This window comes from Trachurus japonicus, chromosome 14 (genome assembly GCF_045865225.1).
Source record: "Trachurus japonicus isolate A0001 chromosome 14, Traja_1.0".
In the NCBI taxonomy this organism is placed as follows: Eukaryota; Metazoa; Chordata; class Actinopteri; order Carangiformes; family Carangidae; genus Trachurus; species Trachurus japonicus.
Window position 1 is genome coordinate 8462550 of NC_140920.1, and position 22367 is coordinate 8484916.

The 22367-nt window shown below is 42.2% G+C and overlaps 1 protein-coding gene across 1 annotated transcript; it reads right to left on the minus strand.

The window, feature by feature from the left end:
- Window positions 1-10111: 10111 nt before the first annotated feature.
- LOC146974206 (E3 SUMO-protein ligase ZBED1-like) lies at window positions 10112-12742 on the minus strand. The gene is made up of 6 exons (XM_085798935.1): window positions 12409-12742; window positions 11592-11806; window positions 11365-11490; window positions 10963-11055; window positions 10461-10852; window positions 10112-10418 (listed from the first exon to the last, which is right to left on the minus strand). Exons 1-5 carry the CDS (start codon window positions 12740-12742, stop codon window positions 10487-10489), a joined length of 1134 nt encoding a protein of 377 aa, XP_085655061.1. The 3' UTR covers window positions 10112-10418; window positions 10461-10486.
- Window positions 12743-22367: the final 9625 nt, after the last annotated feature.

Genomic DNA, 22367 nt, shown 5'->3' on the forward strand with positions numbered 1-22367 from the left:
AGACTAAACCCATTAATTAAATACATCTCTTGAGAGGCAGCAGCGAAGAACCTGAGGAGAGTTTTCAAGGTTTGCTCAGATTATGCTGAACCATAAAACTTTCATTGTAACACAAGTTCCAATGTAAAATTACCTATTCACAGTGTTAATGAAGAATAAGATGATGTAAGTGGAAATTATTTTGTTACACTTTGTACTGGTTACTGATGGAGTAGTCCATCAGTTATATGCACCTATAATCTAGTAGAGAAAAGTTCAACAGCACAGAGGGATCAGCAGTTTTTCTTTAAAGTGCAATATTAAAACAAATGCAGATTACCAGATAATACACAGAATCTGTTTTGTAGTCTTTCATGTGAAGAGGTTTGATTGATTTGCATCCCCCCTAAGTCATCTTCCTCATCTCTGACTGTCTGTGTTGTGGAGCACAGCTTCCTGACACTGTGAGAGATGCCTGAAGCAAGCAAGGGTGAAATCACAGAGCAGTTGTGTTTTCACTGGCATTGCTGATGCGCTTCTAACACCCAGAACCCGAAACATAACCTCCTCCTGCACATAAAGAGTTCTTAGTAACAGCCAGAAGGATGTGTTTACTTTTCTGTTCAGCGTGAAGACATGGCTACAGTCTAGAAAACCCCAGGTGGCGTCCGTCCGTCCGTCCGTCCATGGTTTCTGTACAGGTTCGTCTTGTAAATCAAGTCACGCTGGGTTTGTTGTGTGATGATGGCTGTGACAGTAATTTGCTACATTATAGCAGTGCTGACATGACGATCCGTTCCATAATTAGAAGCAGCCTCTCATTTCTGCAAGTCCATTAATCGATGGTACTTGAATATATCAAACCAACAGAGCTGATTAAGTTGCGGATGTGAAACACAAGATAACTGCTCCATTCATCCATGCAGTATAATAAGCAGATCCATGATACAGTCAGCTGGCAATTTATTAGGAACACTGAGCTAAAACTAATGCGACGCTCCAGCAATAAATCCAACTTCATGAAGGTTAAATGCTCCATTTTTGTTGAAATTACTGAGATGTGTTGATTCAACTGTATGATTAATTTGGAGGATATGCGGTAGTTTTTGTGGTATTATTGAACTATTAAAGGGACAACGAGGAGTTTGTATTTGGTTATAAAAGAGTCTCATATCAATGTGGATGAATCTACGTTACCAACTTGTTAATGGGTCCATTTTCGATAAATATATCGATTTGTCTTCACATTATTTTGTTATTATTATTTAGTGGTCCACTCCCCCAGCATTTCTTAGTTTCAGTTTCGCAGTCGCTGCCCGGTGGGTCATGGGAATAACGCCGCTGATCGTCGTTTATGGTCGGAACTACGACGGTATCTGATCGTCTTCGAACCTCCGACTTTAGTTCTTGATAAATTAAAACATTCTTGGCAAATGTTTTCGCTCTCGTCCGTCTTGCACCGGTCCAAGAATTTCAGCGTGCACGCGGAGGCTCATGGGAAATGTAGTGTGAAAACGCTTCGCTCTTGTCCCTTTAAGCTGTGGACACACTAGGCTACATGATTTTTTTGCCCGATTTTACCCAAGACTCACAGTCAGGTCTAGTCTGCACCAGTCGGCACTAGTTGGGGACAGTCGGCCTGGCGAGTTTGCACAGAAATCTGTTGGTGTGTGATGGGTAACAGACTCAAATCGGCAAGTGTGTGAGGCGAACAGACACCGCTGGACTTCAGTCACAGCAATTCAAACATGTTTTTTTTTGTTTGTTTGTTTTTTTACACTCTTATGGTGCGTTCCAGGCAACCCGTAACTTGTGTTTTTCCAACCCGTGAACTCGTACCAGTTCGATCTGGTACGAGTTCCCCATTACAGATCGGAAAAACACGAGTTACGGGTTGGCTGGAACGCTACTTGAAGTCGTGACTTAACGGTTTCAAAAGCCTGCCTGGAATGTGGCATTAAACTGTCACTCCCGTGGGAGTTTTTTGCAAGAGTTTGGTGCGTTCAGGTGGCTTCAGTTGGTTTGACAAATAGTGTAGTCTGTGCTCCCTCATCTGGCGAAGTCGTTAAGTGTGTGATGATGATCCCCAGTCGTCATAAAAATCTTCTAAAGCCAGTCGGTTAGTGTGTAGGACTCAAGTCTTTTCTAAATTGGCAACGACTGTGAAAATTTTAGTTTATTCAGACGTGTTTCTGTTGGCTGCCCTCGGTGATATAATTGCAGTATAATAGAAACTCTTGTCCTTATAATGCAATACGATCAAAAGCACCACAAACTGCAGCCAAAGTCGAAGCAGCACTTGTAGAACAGTTTTCAACACAAATTGAAAATGATAACTGTCATAAAAGAGTTTCTGTGCGGCTGCTTTAGTTTGAGTTTAGGTGTGCCTAATAAATTGCCAACAGGGTGTCTCTCAGGCCGAGATGGATCTGTTGAGAGCATCCTGCAGGTTTGACACAAAACAAGACCTCTAGTTCCTGCTGACGGAGCAGGACTTCCTCTCATCCATTAACAAGATGGATAAAAGGATGACAGCTTGCAAGGGTGTTTTAAAGCATCTGATTGCCATATTAAAGTAAGACGTCATGTCGGCTCACTGGCAAAGACTCTTGTGTTGCATCGCTCAAAAATCCAATTAGACTGACTCTCTCCTGCTGTATACTCACAGGTTAGATGACTCTCCTTGGAAGAAGTGTTAAAGACAATGATATTGTACTAATAATCTGCCATCATACATGGATGTCAAGTATGTCTGCTGTTATCACAAGGTGACTTAATACTCGGCTTGAATCTGAATTCTTTTGGCATCATCAATGATTGTGTTATTTTAGGGCCATGGGGGCAAAGCAGACCTTGGTTTCTTGTTATGAATTCTGCTTAGACGCGACAGTAATTGGGATTCAGGACAATGAGGTGCACCGTCTGTTTGAGCTGATTCTCTTATTTGTAGTGTGTCTTCCTTTGCCAGGCCCTTGCACATTAGTCAAGGATGTGTAAACACCAACCTTATCGAAAACAATTTCACCTCTTTAGAAATCTCCCCGTGAACACTGGAGGGAAGCACTTAAAATGGTGTTCTTAATGCACTTAGCCTACTATACACCGCCTCCAGCTTTTTTTTCAATTCACATCACAGGTCTATTTGCTTCTGTTTACTTGGGAGTAATAAAAGGCGAGCCCTTAAGAGGCAGCAGAGAATCCCACTTCAGCTTGTTACAAGAGTCATTGAGGTTAGCAGAGCGTTCTTTCCCTGTTGGCCTTGGCAGCTCTTTGAGAGAATGGCACTTCAGGTATAATGCAGTATAACACCCACGTACTGCTGTGACTACTGCTAAGCCATGTGCAAGGACAGTGTTTGTCTCAGTTGTGCTTTGAGTGTTTGACTTTTCAAACCAGCTGTTTAAGTGTGTGGCACAAAGCTCCCTCATACAGTCCATTATTGCTAGTATTCTTATCATCCCTTTTTATTTTTTTAAACAAATGACTAACTGGACCTCATATTTCTGATTTTTCCAAACTCTAATTATTCCAGGAGCATTTTCTTTTTTGAACCAAGTATTTATTGGCATTCATATGTTTTTTTCAATCAGATTTTTCTTTGTTACATAGGCTGCTACAGTACATAAGAAAAATCAAAGTTATTCAAGAAATATATAAACTGAACAGTCGAACCAATAACAGTTTGGCAAACAACTTGGGCTCATTGGATTGTATTCTGACATTCTTCAAATCACAAATACACTTGGACAGTTCTCCTAAGACAGCATAGTTTGATAGTGTTTCACATTGGTAGATTTAAAGGACAATTCCGGGCAAATTCAACTCTGGGCTGTATTTTCCTAACATTTTAGGTCTAAAAGAAGGAATCTTAAGATTTTCAGTTTAATTGCTCCTGTTTTGCAGTAGTTGTGTCTGGCCCCGCATCGCCACGGCAGCGATGAATGGGAGTGGATGGAAGTTCCGCTGCTTAGGAATTGTCCTTTAAGTATTTGCTTATAGGAGCCCATCTTGTTTTGAAAATGTCCATCTTAAGTTGAAGGTTTGCTGTTATCTTCTCCATTACATAGGCTATACCTTCTTCACTCTCTCCTGCCATTGAGGTATAGCTACCAGGAGCATTTTCAATCAATTTCATTGAAGTTAATTTAGCTCCTGTTTGTGTCCATGTTGGTTTTGTGTACATCTTTTTATGAGACATAAAATACTTTGTGTTCCACTGGATGGATTGCCATGATGAGACTGTGAACAGATATTTGTGTTTTGAACAGGATGTATCGTGCCGACTTTTGATAGAGCTGCCCATAAGGTTGTCATGTGTGGTTGAACTGTGGATTGTCATGAAATGTGATGCGCACAATTATGTCAGCCCTCAGGATTTATTCTTAAAACTTTGATGATCCTGACACTGGGTTAAGTTTTTAATGCCTTCAGTGTTTTTGGCAAGGCTGTTCCTGTATGCAACAGCTATAATAGTTTTGTCCTAAACCGTAAATGTTCACATGCTTAAATGCTAAGCTAAGCTAAGACACTTAACACAAGCAGGTTTGGTATGTCATTATGCACATGTTAGCATTTACCGCTAATCACTACTGTGCCTGCAAACAGCGTCACAGAGCTGTCAGCTTGACTGCAGACGGTCTCGCCCTGCATCCTACACAGACTTTTATAGCTATCTGTCCTGGTTAATGTAAAGTAATGTGTGCTGGTGCTTTGGACAAGATTTCCATCTCCAGAGACAGTCCAGGTCAAGACAAATCAAAAATGTAGGTGACCATAATGATAGGTTAAACATGCTGAGACAGTAGGAGAGGTGTCTGCTGATCGAACTGCGCTGTGTGGAGATAAATGCTGATTACCGAGGGTAAAACTACCTTATTCTCATTATGTCTCAGTGATTAAAAATCTTAACATAATGTAGTTGATTTGGTTGGCATGGTGAGCGGCCTTACCGTGATTACTGACATTTAAATTACCAGTCACATTAGCAAGTGAATGAATATTTGTCCTGTGCAGAAAGAGTGTTTTTTCCTCTCTCTTTTCTTTTCTTGTCTACATTTCTTCGATGAGAAAAGGAAGCTTGTTTTTCCTGATCAAAGAACAAGCAGAGACAAGTGAGATACTGATTTCTTTCAGATCTTTCCTCCACCCTGTCTTCTTTGGCTGGTGAAAGCTGAGGGAATTGATTACACGGAGCAGGAGCACTTTGTCAGGCCTGAATGCATTTTTCACAATTTGTTGCCGGGAACAAAGGGACACTATTAAAGCTTTCGTAACACCCTCTAAAACTTTTGATTTCCCCCTCGGTTGAGCAGAAAGCATCAGGAAAGACGGCGATTGAAAATTAATTGGCAGTGTGTCAGCAGCGTATTTACATTTTGTTCTTTTAAAGATGCAATTAATTACAAGAGATGAAGAAATCTGCAGAGAGATGAGATTCGTTGCGTTGGTTGCCCTCCTCCCTGCAGACCGTCTTCTGCTCTGAGGGAGTGTAGGCAGGCTTGCCAATTAACCACAGACTATAAAAGACCCAAAGCTCCAATGTTTCAGCAGGTAAAAAAAGGCCCAAATTTAAATTGCCTGGCAGGAGATGTAACAGACAGATAGTAGCATGTGGTTAACATACTCTTGCGCTTCAAGCTAAGCGAAGATGTAACAGAAATGTTCTCTTTCAAGAGTTTTGTAACTCCAGGAAACTATTGCAAATTAGGTGCCAGGAAGCCATAAAGTGTAAGTGCTGTGTTAGACGTTAAGGGCTCCCGTTGCCTTTTGTGTTTACTGCCAAATGAGCTTTGCTTCAGCGTACAATAGGAAGGAACCTGAAAAACATATCTGTAGTCACCCAAAGTCTCCCTGGTATTCATCATCATCATCATCACCACCATCAAGGGAGCAGTTACATCGACATCCCACAGTCTTCCCTGGCGAGACTATTTATAGCACTGCAATTGGTGAAACGCTGTAGACATTCAGTAGAGAAAAACGAGGCAGTGAAGCGTTGTTGCTCGACAAAATCTGTGAGGATGCTTTTTGTCATATTTCGATTAAACTCTGGAGTCCTACATTTCAATTGCAAATGCTTTATTTTCCTCCAGCATCTCTGCTTGTGAGGGTTTTTTGGATAAATGTGGCTCCATTAAGTCTTATTTCTTTTTTTCCCCTTTTTTTTCCTTCGGGATGCCACCAGATAACCCACACACACACCCATTCACCCAATCTCTGGCCTCCCCAGACTTTCACTGAGAGCATGCATGAATAGCAATGCCAATGAGAGATCCATGTCACACACACACAAAAAAAGCAAGGGGTTAGGCGTTCTCTTTCCTTTAATGCTAAAACACAAAGTGAAGCTGTCAGTAATGCCCTGAGGCAGAATAAGGAGTAGTTTTTGTTCTTGCCCGCCTCCCCCTCCTCAGCGACCACAAACACGGCGACAGCACCCAGGAGCTGCTGCGGAGCTTCTTTAAAAGCAACATATGCTTTTGTACTGGAAATTCATTAGTCATAAGGGGAAGGAAAGAGAGAGAGAGGGAGGAAGGGGGGGGGCAATTGAAGTTTAGCAATAACATCGCAAATGCCCCACATTTCCACTCTGGCTGTAAGTACGGAAAAGTTTGAGAAGAAAGAGAAAGTTTGATGTAAGCACATAAAAAGGAATAATGCTAGACACCTCAGGAGCTTGCTCGCTTCGTGCCTTCCTGTGAAGACCAAAGAGGGCCTTTTAAAAAGCTTGTATAATTGATTCCACCCAGAGGTAACCCAAGGCAATCACCTACCTCACCAAACGCGAACACTAAAGCCTTGTGTAAAGAGTGCCTGTTTTTGTGCCACGCTATTGCTTCGCAGTCCCTGCCATCTTTTTTTTTTCATCGGAGCTTTCATCCGCGAGTGTGAATAACTACGAAGTGAGGCAAAGCTGAATAAACATTGTCTGAATAGGTGATTGATGGATCAATTTGGGGTCCCTCGTTTCCCAGCGCTGGTGGCAGCATTCACATTGATTATGTTACCTGTGGTCGCTCGCCAAAATACAGTCCTTGAAATGACTGTCTGTTGGAAAACGTCCAGAGCTGCCTCAGCCAAACAGATGGCTCCCAATGCTGCAGTCATATCCATATTAATAGCGTGATTACAATGCATTACAATCGAGTGATCTTGTCATTAACGTTGTGATTTGGAAAGCAATTATGGAGTTTGATTATCCTCCGCCAGAGCTATAAGGTGTGTGTGTGCGTGTTGCTTTGCCGGCGGGCCCGTTGAGATGGCAGATTGATTCTTCAGCTGAGGACTGTGCTTAGCCTGACTAACAACTAATGAGCTGAAATAGCTTCTGCATAACATTAGAAGGGAGCAGGGTCAAAGGGTGACGGTGGAGAATATGAAGATGGTCATAAGTGCATTATTGCTGGTGAGAATGGATATGCAGCTGTGATCTGGTTGTCTCTTCAGCTCAGCAATGGTGGAAATACTAAGTTAAGGAAATGATATCCATTTACACCATACATGCAGGATTAGAAATCTCAGTAGTAGACAGTATGGCAAGACTTTAAAAGGAAATTTCACCTAAAAGCGCACTTTTTTTATTGGCAAAGGTTTTCTGTTGGTGGATTAATGGGGATTCCTTGTCTGGCTCTGGAAAGTATAGGAAACCATTAATTAAATCACCATATTTCATCAACATATTTAATATTTCTACTTCTATTACAAAAAGCCATGAAATCCAAAAACAAATTTAGTCATTAGAGACCAAAGCAAAAATATCTCACCCTTGCACAATAAGGTAATGTCACCAGATGAAGAGCAAAAGGGGGGAAAGAATGAGCACAAGTGGAGTTAAGTGAATGTGAGACACTGTGTTGCTCTTTTAAAGTGAGTGCTAGTTTAAGACCTTGTAAAGGGCAACACCGTCTTCACTGATGAAGAGAAACAGACGGGTAGCAGTGTAAAAATTTGATCCCATCTCCTACCTCCGCCCTGTTATTACCTCAGGTGTGAAATCCTTCCTCGCTCACGCTGGAGAACCAAGCGGGCGTGCTCAGCTGTGAAATTGCATCTTTTCTGCTCCCTCTGCCCCCTCCCATACCAGCTCCCTTCCCCATCCTCCAAAAGATGGGAAAACGCTTTTTTCCTTGCCATTAAAAAAAAAAAATAGTGAATAGTGGCGCTTCCTGCTGTGAGGTGAAGCTGTTCTGCTCCACAGCTGAATAATCAGGTGTCTTATTCTACGTTCCTCTTTTGCAACTATTAAGGCAAAGCTCAGAAACACCTCGAGACGGCAGCAGCAGCAGTACGATGACTGTAGCCTACTGCTGCTGCCGTCATGACTTGTAATATTACCAGCCGACTGGGTTAATGTCTCCGTGTAAGAGCACTCGGAGGAAAAGGATCCCGAACAGAGCTTGCAAAGCTCCATCTGGGGACATCTGAATTGAGATGTAATGAAAGCACAGCAAAACGGTGCTATCTGTTACACACAAAGTGTGTTGAGCACATCTCTAGCAGCGCCGTGCACTGCAGTGTGGAGCTGGTGCAGCCAGGCAGCTTGGGGGCCCTGCTTGCCTAATCCTACACCGGTCCTCTGTGGCTTCTCCCAAGTCCTGACAGTGATGCCCTATTTTCTCTCTGTCTCCCCCCTGTGAGAACAGATTGCTCTTCCACACCTCTCAACGCTGTCAGGGGGGCACGTTTGCTTGGAGCTTTATGGCTCATACATCGCTGACCTGAAGGATGACATGTCACAGCACTGGAATACATAAAGCAGACGACTCCTCCTCACACGCCAGAGGCTTCATTGATGATATAATAGAATAGAATTTATCTGTCACTGTTAAAAACAATGAAACACAGTTTAGCAGCTCCAGCTCGGCATCATCATCATCATAATAATAGTACATTTTATTTAAAAAGCATCTTTCAAGCCACTCAAGGACACTTTACAGAGAGCATCAAATAAAATCATCAATAAACAACATACAAACACACGAAACATACAATAAACAACATCATCATCATCCAAGAATAAATCCTAAATAGATAATAGATAGACGAAAAACTATATAGAAATAAGTTAGATCAATGAAGTGCAAATCGATTTTAAAGTGCAAAGATACATGCAGTCAGTCTCCAAGGATCTTAAAGCTCTCTAATAGCTTCACATTAGAGATTGTAGATGTATTTGTCACATTGTCAAGTTTTTAGCTCTGACTGAAATTTAACAGCAGGTGGTTAGGGTTAGTGAGTTAACTTGAGGTTTTCAGGGTTACATAAGTTAACTTATGTCGAACTTGACCTGCTCTGGGGAAAGTTAACTTTCGAGATCAGATCAAATCTGTCATCAACCAGATTAACTAACCAACTGGATAACTGAGTCATCATTCCCATGAGATCCCAGCAGGAAGCTATTTAGCTTGCAATAAAGTGACAAATAATTAGGAGTAATAGATATTTTCATTTATCAGTTTAATTGTTTTGCAGGTTTAAAAAATGAAGCTTCTAACAGAGAGAGAGTTTATCACACTAATAACACAACTCTTATAGTTTAATTCTAATGAAACAAAGATCCTTTAATCCCACTAGGAGTCCTGATAGGACACTGTTGATTCTTTTATTCGTTTCCTCCATCGCTGCAGCTCAGAATAACTTAACACAGAGGGGACTCTGATTATAATTAGAAAGAAAAACTAAAGCTCCTGATGTTCCTTTATTATAAATTGTCCACAGACTGTTGCCATGATTGTAAATGAATATTTCACTCACAATGATCTCATCAGACAGAAGCTACTTCTCATCAGCAGCAGTCTGACATTTAGATTTTTTTCCTGCATGACATATTCATAATGTTTGAGTAATCATAACACAAAAATACTTGCTCAGTATGAACCTTACTGCACATATTTTCAGTATATCCTTAGCCTGACTTGAAAGTGCTTATTTTCTCTTCTATTCTGTTTATATTTCACCTTACTGAAATGTAAACGGTACCTCCGGATGTCACAAACCAGAATTTAGGCTGAACTTCTCGCAATGTGCCTGCTGCTTAGGACTACGTCTATGGATATTCTCATTCATCCAGGTCATCGTCATCTATGGGCTGCTGCTATTCTTGGCCAGGTCTCTCTTGCATAGGGTTGGGCATCGTTTGGATTTTAACGATTCTGATTCCGATTCCGATTCTCACTATCGATTCCGATTCTAAACGATTCTCGATTCCGATTCTTTGAAGTGCAGGAGAGAAAAAAAACAACAATTTTTTTTCATTTGAAAAAGCCTTTACACGGGCCATTTTTATTTATTCACATGCCAGTTGACTTGACACAGTTTAATTTGGTTGCTGTACTGTAACTAGGGTATTCTATTATAAGGGAAGGTCCCTAACTGTAACTGGATAACTGAATACTGCTTAAATAACATTACAAGTTGGCAGCAGTCTAAAAAGCAAAGACCTGCAGACCAGGTGGATGTATATGAAACAAAGTAAAACAAACTCAAACCCTGATGCAGTCATAACAAATCAAAAACAGTTCTTATTCAGGAAGATTATCATGTCTGCCTTTTCGGGCAGTAAGCGTGACCGTTCTGCACAGATTGTATTTCCTGCAGTTGAAAACACCCGTTCACTAGGTGTTGAGGAGGCCTGGACACATAAATATGAGAAGGCCAGACATGACAGTAAAGGATAGGTTTGTTTCTGGGTCCAGAACCAGGCTGCAGGGTCAGATGATGTGATGATTGGGGACATTTCCAGGTACGCCTGGATCTCCCTTTCAGCACAACTTTCTGTGGACATCAACCCCTCCTGTGAGGTCGTCTTCATGGCATCCTCCTCGGCAAAAAGCTCCTCCAGTGGAGACTTTTTGGATTGTTTGGGAGGAGGAGGCTGCAAAACGTACACAGGACAGAACAGTTATCAGTAAAAAAAAAAAACCATTAAAAACATATTTAATGACTGAGAAGAACATAACAAATATAATTTCAGTATCTACTTACATTATTCTCTTCCTCCTCGTTTTCAGTCTCCACACCTTCCTGGTTTCCCTCGCCCTGCATGACACCAAACTCTTGGTCATGGACTGCCACTGACTACGGAGAACATAATATGGAGAGGGACAAGATGGATAGAATACAAGAATAAAATTAGACAGCAGTGAACTGTCTTAGCCACCAGTACAGAGAGTTGTCACAGTCTATCATAGAATATGTGCTAATAAAGGCATGCACTCAACAGATTAACAATAGAGTTGTCGTAGTAAGATGATAAAAAAGTATAAACAGTACAGTGTTAATGATTACTGCATGGATGATGTAAAATGCAAATTAAATATAAAATGTTAAGGAGTGAGGGAGACGGTATATATATATATATATATTTGTGTATGAATGACATTTCACCTCCTCAGAGTTTTCAAGGAGCTTCAACTTTATCCGTTCCCAGACTGCGGTGTTGTTGTCCATTTTATTCTTGAAGCGGGGATCTAAGGCAGTGGCCTCTTCCAAGAAGAACCTAATGTCTTCATTCTTTAAAACAATAAAAACAAAACTACTATTGCATCAAGCCACAGGAACAGAAGTATTTCATGCATTTTAATTTTCATTCGTTTGATAGCCTCAGTCATTACCTTGTACCGGGTAGACAGGTTTCCCCAGACCCTTTTCTTCAAGTCGGCTACAAATGCTGTGTCTCCATTTACAGGAGCGAAGTGTTTCTCAAGTTTTTGGATGATTGGCAGGATCTGTCCGGCTGTTGGGCTTTTTTCAGTGGAAACACAGAGTGTGCTGGTGTAAAGAACTCGCATCAGCCTGATGAAGTCTTCTGCCTTGGTGAAGTCACCATCTGTCAGCCGATCAAGCCTGTGTGCAAAAGAATACATTTCAATACAGTTCAAAATATAGATTTTTTTGTCTCTTTAAACAAAAACAGTGCCATTTGACAAGTGAGTTTAAATTAATTCCACTGCATAATACAGCAAACCAGTGTGCTAACTTCTTTCTTAGTACCTTATGCACGTTCTTAGGCTCCAACTAATTTTATTTTTATATCCTATTGATCTTTCTAGCTCTACCTGTCCCTCTCCATATTCTTTCTCAGGCGCTGGTCGTGGCTGGCTGCTTGTATTGCAGGATATTGTTCAAGGAATCTCTCCATCATTAGGTAGAGAGAATTCCACCTTGTTCTCACATCGAGAATCAGTGAATGTTGAGGAAGGTCTGACACGAACAAGAAAATCACAAATACATAGAGAATTTACATCAATATGACATGCAACTTTTATATAGTGTAATAAGTAAGACAGATTTATGTAATGTTTCATTGTTTTACCATTGTTAATACCAGCAGATTGTGTGCAGTGCATTGTGTGCAGTGCACTATGAAGAGAGGAATTGCTTTAATTTGATCCTTGTGGTATCCATTTAAGCACAGACATTGATTCTTACTTAGGACATCCTGTTTTTCCCGTAGAACCACCTTCGCCATCGACGACCTCTTCATCCAGACGATGATGGCGCGAATCTTTGCAGTCCACTGAGCCACTAAGCTGCTGGAGTACAAACTTTGCGCTGCTAGGTTTAGTGAATGCGCGAAGCAGCCGAGCTTTACAAACTGCAGCCGTTTGATGGCTACGTCCATATTGGCCGCATTATCAACAGTAGTGGCTACTACTTTATCAAACACGCCAAATTCTTTCAGGATGTCGCCGATTTCCTCTGCCACGACAATGCCTGTCTGGGCTGTGTACACAGCTTTTGTTGCGAGGACCTTCTGTCTCATGTTGCCTTCCACTAAATAGTGCACTGTGACAGTTAGGTAGTGGTCTTGGGTTAGGCTAGTCCAGCCGTCACAAGTGAGAGCTATGTGACTGACCTCACTCAGCTCTGAGATCACATTTGATTTTTCTACCTGGTACCATGATGGGATCAATCTATTAGTCAAACACTCCCTTGTAGGTGGGGTGTACTTTGGGTTTATTGCATGGATCATATCCCTGCAAACACAAAAACACACATAAGATATCTTTAGTAAAAAAGCATTTAAATTTTATACAGAGCATAAAATGTGTAAGTTAATAAATACACACAAACACTTCAGCACATGTCCATATTCTTCTATGATGTTTTTAAATGAAACGAGCACTAGTCTGTGCCAAAAACAAATCTGTCAATAAAGTTAAACCTGAACTGTTACTGTAACTTAGGTCAGGGGTAGATAAAGTAGCTACCAGCTAAGTTAGTTAGCTTAACGTTATTCTTATTTACCTAAATGTGGGCGACTCGACATCGCTGAAGGGGTGCAGCCTTTTTACCACATAAGCGGTTACTTTTCTGTGGCACTCATCAATTTGCTCCGCTGACAGCTTTCCCCTTGCTGCCATGCTGAAAGGGGTTTGTTGTGTCTTTGCTGGCGGGGGTCGCTGGCCGGTTACCGCAGCAGCAGCAGGCCCAGACTGGCTAACGTTAGCATCATTCTCGGAGCGTTCAACAACTATAAACAGATTTGACACAGTTTTAGCAACTGGTAGTCTATAACTTAAGCTGGTCTGTTAAGAATAAGAGTCAAGATAATCATAATTTTCATGTACCTGATTCCGTTTCCAACGAGGAGTTGCCAGCAGATGGTTGAATGTCCGAGGAAGCGACGGGACCAGGAGAGCGACGCAACACGTCAAACACAGTACACACGTTAATGTTGATACCATGCAGCAGGCGAAGGTGTTTGCTCATATTCGTGGTGCATCCTCCTTTTGCTGTTATAAGTTTTGCACATTTGTTGCACTGTGCAAAACCGTCTTTTTTTTCACTGAAATGGAGCCAGACTTGTGAGCGGCGTTTGCGTTCCATGACCAGAGTAGCTGCGGAGCATGCAGGGCGGATTAATACACACCTGGGAAACGAACAGAGCACGCCAGGCGGAGTACTGAGCGCAGCAGCACGCCGGGCGGAGTAACACAAACCCCGAAAATAAACAGAGCGCAGCAGCACGCCAGGCGGAGTAACACAAACTAGTGCGGGCATTTAGGAACCGATAAAAAGAATCGAAATGCAAACGTCGTCTTAAAGGTTCCGGAACCGGACATTAGGAACCGGTTCCTATTTGGAACCGGTTCTCGGTGCCCAACCCTACTCTTGCAAAAGAGATCTTGGATCTTAATGGGACAAACCTGGCTTGTATTTGTCTAGGAAGACTTTTTGCCTGTTATCGTAGGGGCTTCATCAGTTCACAACAAATCGGTCTGACCAGTCCTCACTGGGCATGGGCATTTCGAGTAATTTTCTAACCAAGTAACCTAAACTTTTTTTGTTTCAGTTATTAGCTGTGTTTATTTATTAGTCCACTCTACATTTTGGCTTGATGGTTGATGTTGCTGAAGAAGCCCCTTGGATAAGAGGGGAAACGTCTTCCTAGACAAATACAAGTCCAGTTGCCTTCGATTCAATTTGTTGCCCAGAGACTTGTTGCTTTGGACTAATTACCAACCGATGGGAATGCAGAATGAAATTAATCTCTTCAGAGTGTAAAGGAAATGTGAATCCTATTCTGTTACATTGTAGAGAGATAATTACAGATGACAAATGCATTGAATGATTTACTAAATGTAAGTTTATCCCACCAATGCGCTTCTCATGTGTGATTTACATCCTCTGGAGTACAAAACATTGGCATATTGCATCATGCAATACATCACTTCTGTATGGAAACACACTTCTGAAGCTCTGTCCTGGAAATGGAGGAAAAAACAAGCTATCCCAGCATTTAAAAAAATAACATAGTAATAACCACCGAGGGGGCATTTTCTCATTAGGTACAGGTTGGATTTTTGCAGGCTGCACAAAAATGCACAAAATGCACCCTTGCCAGTGACTGTATCTTTGGAAGCCTTTCAACAGGCAGCGAGCGCCACAGCCTTTTATAACAGAATAGTGTTTCTCTTCCTGCAGCCCTCGGTGGACTGAGCCTGACAGTTGGAACGCCTGCAGAATAATTTAACAGGACTGTGGGGAGAGCCAGGGAAAAGACAAAGCCCTCCAATATGATCTCTGAGGACCCTGCAGCAATCCACTGTTCTCCTCCCGCCATCGCCATTACTGACACTATTGATTATGGCCCTGGAGTGATGATAGCATTCGGCTCTCCCCCTTCAGCGGAAGCCACAATCACGCCGCCATGTTGCCCAAATGATAGACTGTCTCGGAAATGAAAGAGGAGGTGAGGGCTAGAGAAAGAGAGATAAGGGTGATTGAGGGAGGTAGGAGAGGGAGGCGGTGTGGGAATGGAGGCTGGTGGGGAGGGAAGGGAAGGGAGGGGGAGGTGGTGGCGGCATTAATATGGTTTGGTTTAGTTTTTCGCAGCTACTGAGGAATGTAATGTTCCTGTCGGCCGCATTAAAACACGGGACCACAGTGTCAGAGTTGTGTCGGAGGCAGCAAGGGCCTCTGTGGCAACATGAAAATGGTGTAATTGCCTCTTTGCCGATTTGAATTGCTAACAAGGGAGCCTGACATTTTCAAATGGTCCTGATTGCAGAGAGCTCAGGACACACAAGCAGCCGAGGCTCCAGTGTTATCGGTTGCTTTTAAATGAGACAAGGGATGAACAACAGTCTGCTTGTGCATATGGAAGACGCCGGTGAAGAAAATCAACTGGAATATCATCTGGAATGTCCCCATAATAAACAGGAGTGGGAAGTTTTTAATCTCTGGAAGGAAGGACACACACACACACACACTGCACGTCACACGCCAGGTGGCTCCTTGATTTAATTAGCACACTGGAGCTCCAATTAGCTGCAATAGTGAATCAGATGGTGCTTTTCATCATCACACTGAGCCGATAGGCCCAGTAGGACGGTTTCCCTCCCGACTCCGCCAGGGAAGACGGAGGATCGCAGCCTTGAGCGCAGGATTGTTGAGACTTTATAATACTTCAAGCAACTTCTTTTTTTCTTTCTTTTTTTTATTAATGTTTTTATTCATTTGACAGGTATAAGTACATACAATGAAAAATAAGGATTTTTTTTCTTTTTTCAAAAACATACTTCAAGCAACTTTTGTGCTGCATGGTCTTTGTCTTTGACCTGCAGAAGTTTTTGACAATTTAACCCTTTAACCCTGCTGTCCTTCTGGTTCAAATTGACCCAAACTGTTCCCTTCCTCCATCCTTCCTTCCTTTCTCCCTTCCTTCTTTCCACAATCCTTTTTCCCTTCTTCCCTTAGTCCTTACTACTTCTTCCTTCCTCTTTTGATCCAGTTGACCTGATCTGTTCCCTCCCTCCATCTTTCTTTCCTTCCTTTTTCCCTTCCCTCTTTCCACAATCCTTTTTTCCTCCCTTTCTTCCTTCTTTCCTTTCTTCCTTCCTTGAATGAATCTGTTTCCTCCCTCCATCTTTCTTTCCTTCCTTTTTCCCTTCCCTCTTTCCACAATCCTTTTTCCCTTCTTTCCTTCCCTTTGTCCTTACTTCTTTGACCCAATTGACCCAATCTGTTCCCTCCCTCCATCTTTCTTTCCTCCCCTTTTCCCTTCCTTCTTTTCTCCCATCTTTCCCTTTGTCCTTCCTTCCTTCCTTCCTTCTTTCCCTTCGTCCTTCCTTCCTTCCTTCCTTCCTTCCTTCCTTCCTTCCTTCCTTCCTTCCTTCCTTCCTTCCTTCCTTTACCCAGGAGGACAACAGGGGGGTTAAGTTAGGCAACTTTGGTTGGTGTTGCTGAAGATTGCTGTGTACTTATTTTCTGTTGACCTTTTGAGGTTTTCAGTTTGATTTTGATGCAGCAGCAGTGACAGAGTGACAGGAAAGCTGGGGAAAAAAGAAATTGAATGGGATGCAGCCGGGCCGTGAAGGGACATGAGTCAGACTCAAACCCACGGCTGCTGCAGTGCAGTAAATGACTTAGCCTGAGTAATAAGTGAGCCACCTACACCACCTATATTTATCTACACTATTCGAACAATCTTGTGACGTCTTTTCTGAAATCACATCCGCCGAGTACCATGGCCTCTTTCGTGGAGCTGCTTCCCTCCCTCTTATTTGCAACCTCTCCCAATAAAGCCAGCAGGTAGCTACACATCATCAGCAGAGATCAGAGGTTGTAAACCTGTGTTCATTGAACTGCATGCTCTGTATTCCTTAAGATGCTGCCACTGAAAATCAATAGAGGCTAAAAGGCTTCTCATTTTTTAACCTTAATGCATCAGTCATGGCTTGTTCTCTCAACCAAGGTCTGCATGCGTCACTGAGGGCTTAAAGCGTCTCTGAGAGAGTTCCCTCATGAACTTATGGGAAACACGTCTGTGAAGGAGCAGCCTCAGACATTGGATCTCAGGGTCTTGCTCCAGGGCATATTGCAGATATTTGCTCTTGTGTTTTTGGTCTTGGTCTGGATTTTTAAACCAAAGTTTTCTGAATTGGATGCAGCTGCAGGCATGACATGGCAATCTGAGACAGACTGGACAGACTTAGACTGGAGTCCTCATCGCACGAGACTGAATTGACAGTCCGGATGAGGTTTGTGTGACAGCTCGGTGTGTGGTCGAGTAGCTGAAGAGACAAGCTGAGAGCCCCCCACCTCCTCCTCTCCAGCAGTGTACACCAGCCATAATGTCCAGACTCTCTCACATTTCCCCGCCTCCAATATTTAAAGGGATAGTTCAACATTTTGGCAAATTGGCCCATTGCCATAATCCCTATAGTCATAGCAGTAGGTTCGTTACCTTTAATTGTCGGTGCAAGCTATTTTTAGAACGGCAGAGCAGAGACGTGAGCTGCTCAGAGCTACGCTACGGAGGCTCATGGGATTTCTTGGTTTCCCATGATCAGACTCATCAAATACACAATCCAACAACTCCACAACGCTCTGGTGGACAAGTTGTGACCTGCACATTCACCACGCTATGAGATAATAACAGAACGTTACCAGACAGAGTTGTTTTAGAGGTCTGACCTGCTGCTACTGCTACCGCACCTGTGTACAACCAAGAATTTTTTCATCTTCCTCTTCTTCTTGATTTCCGACAGGCTGTAAACCCGTAATCGTAATGCTGCCCTCTGTGCCCTCCTCAGGTCATAGCAATTGGAGCAGACTTTTGCGTTTTCACCCTTTGGACGCAACGGCGGAGTGTTTTTAAGATTTCCACTCTGGAGGGTGGTTTCACTTTTTGGGATTATGGCAATGGGCCAGTTTGCCAAAATGTTGAACTATCCCTTTAAAGCTCAGACTGGTCCACACAAAGACACATGCACAAGAAGTACACAAACTCATGAGAACCGTCTTTCAGTTAAATCAGCGATGGCAAGGTTTCCACACCTGATTGAGCTGCCAGCACCCTGAGAGCGTGTGTGTGTGTGTGTGTGTGTGTGTGTGTGTGTCGCTAATTGAATTCGGAGACCTTGGCGCAGTGAGACGGCGTTCACAGCCTCTGTAACCCAGCTCTGCGTCTATCGTTATGAATCAGGCCAGCGTGTAATTGCTGTTTTGACACGGATGTCGTGGCATCGGCTTTGTCTGATTCCCCTCATCCACGTTCATTTTTGCTTCATGTCTTCGTGTCTTACCACCTGCAGTTATGATGAGGAGGAATAACTATGTATGGAGAAGCACAGTGACATGACTAATGTGACCTTAACAGCGTTAAGCGTCTTTGCATACCTACCGGTGTCTCCTGAAATGCTGTGACAGCAGCAGAGCATAGAACAAATTACATGATCACACAGCTGTAAAGCAGTGATGCGTTACTCAGGCAAGAGAGTGCCGTGACATACGTATGTTTATATCTAATTTGTGCTTTAAAGAAATTACATGTTCATGCACAAATCAAATTGAGGTTCCTGAAAATCTTTATCCTTTATCCTTCTTGGACCAGAAATAGCCAGAACAAATCTGGCCCTTGGTTTTCATTTACTTTTAAAGTATCACATTTTGTACCAGTTTTCATTGCAGTATGATCAGAGCCGCAACAATTAATCGATTAATCAGACTATAATCGATTATTATATGAATCGCCAACTATTTTGATAATCTAATAATCTGTATTTTTTAAAGATGAAAAGTCCAAATTCTCTGATTCCAGCTTCTTAGATGTGAATGTTTCTGGTTTCTTTGTTCCTTTATTACAATAAACTGAGTCTCTCTTTGGTTTGTGGACAAAACAAGACATTTGAGGACGTCATCTAGTGGTTTTGGAAACACTGATTGACATTTTTCAACATTTTTTTTTTTTTTACATTTTATTGACGAAACAACTAATCGATTAATCGTTTAAATATTTGACAGATTAATCGACAATGAAAATAATTGTTAGCAGCAGCCCTAATGTCAGTTGTTACCAAAACGAATTGGCTATTACCAAAAATATTCATGCATGTTGTTTTCTGGACACTAATGGAGTGACCGGCCCCAAAGGATTCCTGAGCCAAGAGCACAGGGGTGAAGAGGAAATGTGTTCCTTTTGCTCCAAAGCCCCAATCTGAATCTCAATGACATGTCACAATTACATTTTTGCATATAAAGTATACACATGACATGAACAAGTGTGTGTGTGTGTTGTCAACCTTCTCATCCACAGCTGCAGAGCCAGTTAGGCCCATCAAAGGACCAGATGAAAGGCTGACCCAGAAAGCTTGATTCAGCTCTTCAATCCAAACACTGACATATGGTCCTGTGGCTCCTGGCTGGAGCCACCGAGAAGGCCAAGCAGATGGAGGCTGGCCTGAAAAGGTAGGCTCACCAGTTGTGTGTGTGTGTGTGTGTGTGTGTGTGTGTGTGACGGTGGGCGGGAAACCACCATCAGTGCTTGATCCGCAAGAACTTCAGTGTGACTTAAACTCCTCTCTTCTGTTTTATATGTGCATTTTCATTCACACCTGTCACACACTGAGCTGGCTCAACTGCTGTGGGTTTCCAGATGTCGTGCTTTGCATGTGTGCAACTCTCTAATGAGGACCGCTGCTGTCCTCCATAACGCGTCGGTGAAGAAATGCGGTTATGTTCTGCTGCTGCCAGTCAGTCAGTCACAGATAAATTAAAAACACTATAAAAAAAACAAAACAAGCGTAAGATGTATGAATAAATTAAGTATGTGAGGATTTGTTTTTTTCTCCATTGCTGATGAGAAAAGTGTTTTTTAATAGTATTTTTAATGGGCTTCAGTAGAGCTTGATAGAAGATTTCGTTTAGCTAAATGTCAAACTGAAAAGTCCTCCAATGTAAACAACAAAACAAGTAATTGGTCATTGCCGGAGAAAATGAGCCACCAGGATGACATTTGTCTGGGTTGTTAGTGAGTTGTTGTTCTTGTTCTTGTTGTTAGCTGGTGACATGGAAGACAGAAGTGCGTGCTTTGCTGTAGATGCCTGTATGTCTGCTCTATTACATTTACATGGGGGCTGAAATGAAAGTGGACATGTTCTGCAGCTGCCACACTCAGGAAATATTGTTTAAATGAAGTAATACCTTTTTTTAAAAAGTAATACTTCTTGGTTGAGGTTAGCTGCTGACCTGGATAAAATGAGCAAGCACTGACTGTTGGTAGTGTGCAGTCTCTGGTTCGGAGCACTCTTTTTGAGGTTTTTTTGAGGCTTTTTGAGGTAAATCGAAGTCGTTTGGTGAGATGTTGTAAAATCAATGATGTGTGATAGGCCAAAACTACAGACAGAAGGCAACAAGACGTCTTGCCATTTCCAGTTCGGCTTGTGTAAACGCTTTAGTTGACATAAGTACAAACATGCTGCTTCTGAGGAATCTCATCAAACAACCAGTTCTGGTAGTAAAGAGCATCCCAAATTCACACAGGCCTGCATGTATAAGCGACAAAAGGTTTCCAGACTTTTCTGAAACTTCTCCAAAAACCTTGAGGAATCTAAAATTTTAATGACCAAATGAGTCAGTCGGGTTGTAAAAAGTGATGTGATTTCTTGGATAATACACATTAATATGAATGATGGGTGGTCAGTGCCATTAAATGTCCATCTGACAGGAGATGGTGGGAGGAAATGGAAGATGTGAGGAGATTGGATGGAGTGAAAAATGGGCCGTTATGAGCAGTGCTGTTATCATGTAAAGTAGCAGACTGACAAAGATGGATTTCCCATAGTTTCCTACTGTCCAATATATCACCATGGGGCTGGCTTTGTCCTTCACTGTAAACCCTGATAAGTACAGTCGACCTCAAAAAGTTGCTAAAAACAGTTCAAGAATGTCACTCAGCCCTCATTGTACGCCAAGAGAAACATCAATGTAGTTAACTTTTTATAACTTTTATATGTTTTTTTTTTCTTATTTGAAAAAAAAATGCAGTTTTCCTTGATTTTCCTGCAGGATGGTCTGTTTTCCATTTGATTTATGCTTCCCAAAAGGCCATTTTTAGACAGATTTGTTCACTTGAAAGCTTTTTTTTGTTCAAGAACAAGTAACATTTTTGTAAAACATAGTTTTGGTGAGGGCCACAGTGTGCTTTTGTTCTGTTTATTACCTGCTTGTTGGATTTCTCAACTTCTTGGGATCCATTTCTTCTGCACAGTTAAACGTAATTGCCTTTTTTTTATTTTCAACGCTGGTTTTTTCGAAGTGTTCAAGTTTGAAGTTTTTTTCCCCTCAAATTTTCGGAACATCTTTTCTGTGAGAGTGGCAGCCACCCTATGAGATTCCCATTGCTCTTAACAAACCCAGTAACTTAATCTTAACTAAGGTAATCCCATTAAAACCAGACGTAGCAGCTACTGGCTTCCATCCATCTGAATGTGACTGTGCTCCAGGCATATAGAGATTAAGGATGCTACATCACAGCAGCTGAACACACTGGGGGAAAAATTTTCAGATGAACAGACAAGGCTGGGATAATCACATCTGTGGCTACTTCCATTTACATAGCTATCCATCTTTGATAGCAGAAACTGCAGCTTTGTTTTGACCGAAGGAGTGGAAAAGCTTCTCTATCAAACACAACTGTTGCTCTCTAAACACAACCAATTAGGATGACGGATGACTTGTGCCTAGGCAAGCATCCCACGAGAGACATGAACATACAACTTGAATAACAACACAAACAAAGAAAAACAAAGAACAACATCAGAGAGCAAAGTGGAATATTTTTCATCCTGGGAATTTCGCTGCTTTGATTCCCTCCCCTTGGTCGATTGTTCTTCATCACGCCTGACACTCTGTTCTATTTGAGGAGATTTGTAGCGCCGGTTTTGATGCATAATGGATGGCGGGGGGCTGACTGAGAGCAGTGCCTTGTGGGAAGACGGAGCAGACCTGAGGAGGGTGTGCCTCTATTGCTGATTGCTTCTTATTGAGCCCATAGGCGCCCTTGGGATTGTCATTATGAAGCCCTCACCACGCTGAAGCACTGTATTGTGTCATAGCTCATGCTATGACCTAGATGCATTAGGTATAGTCTATCAACAGTA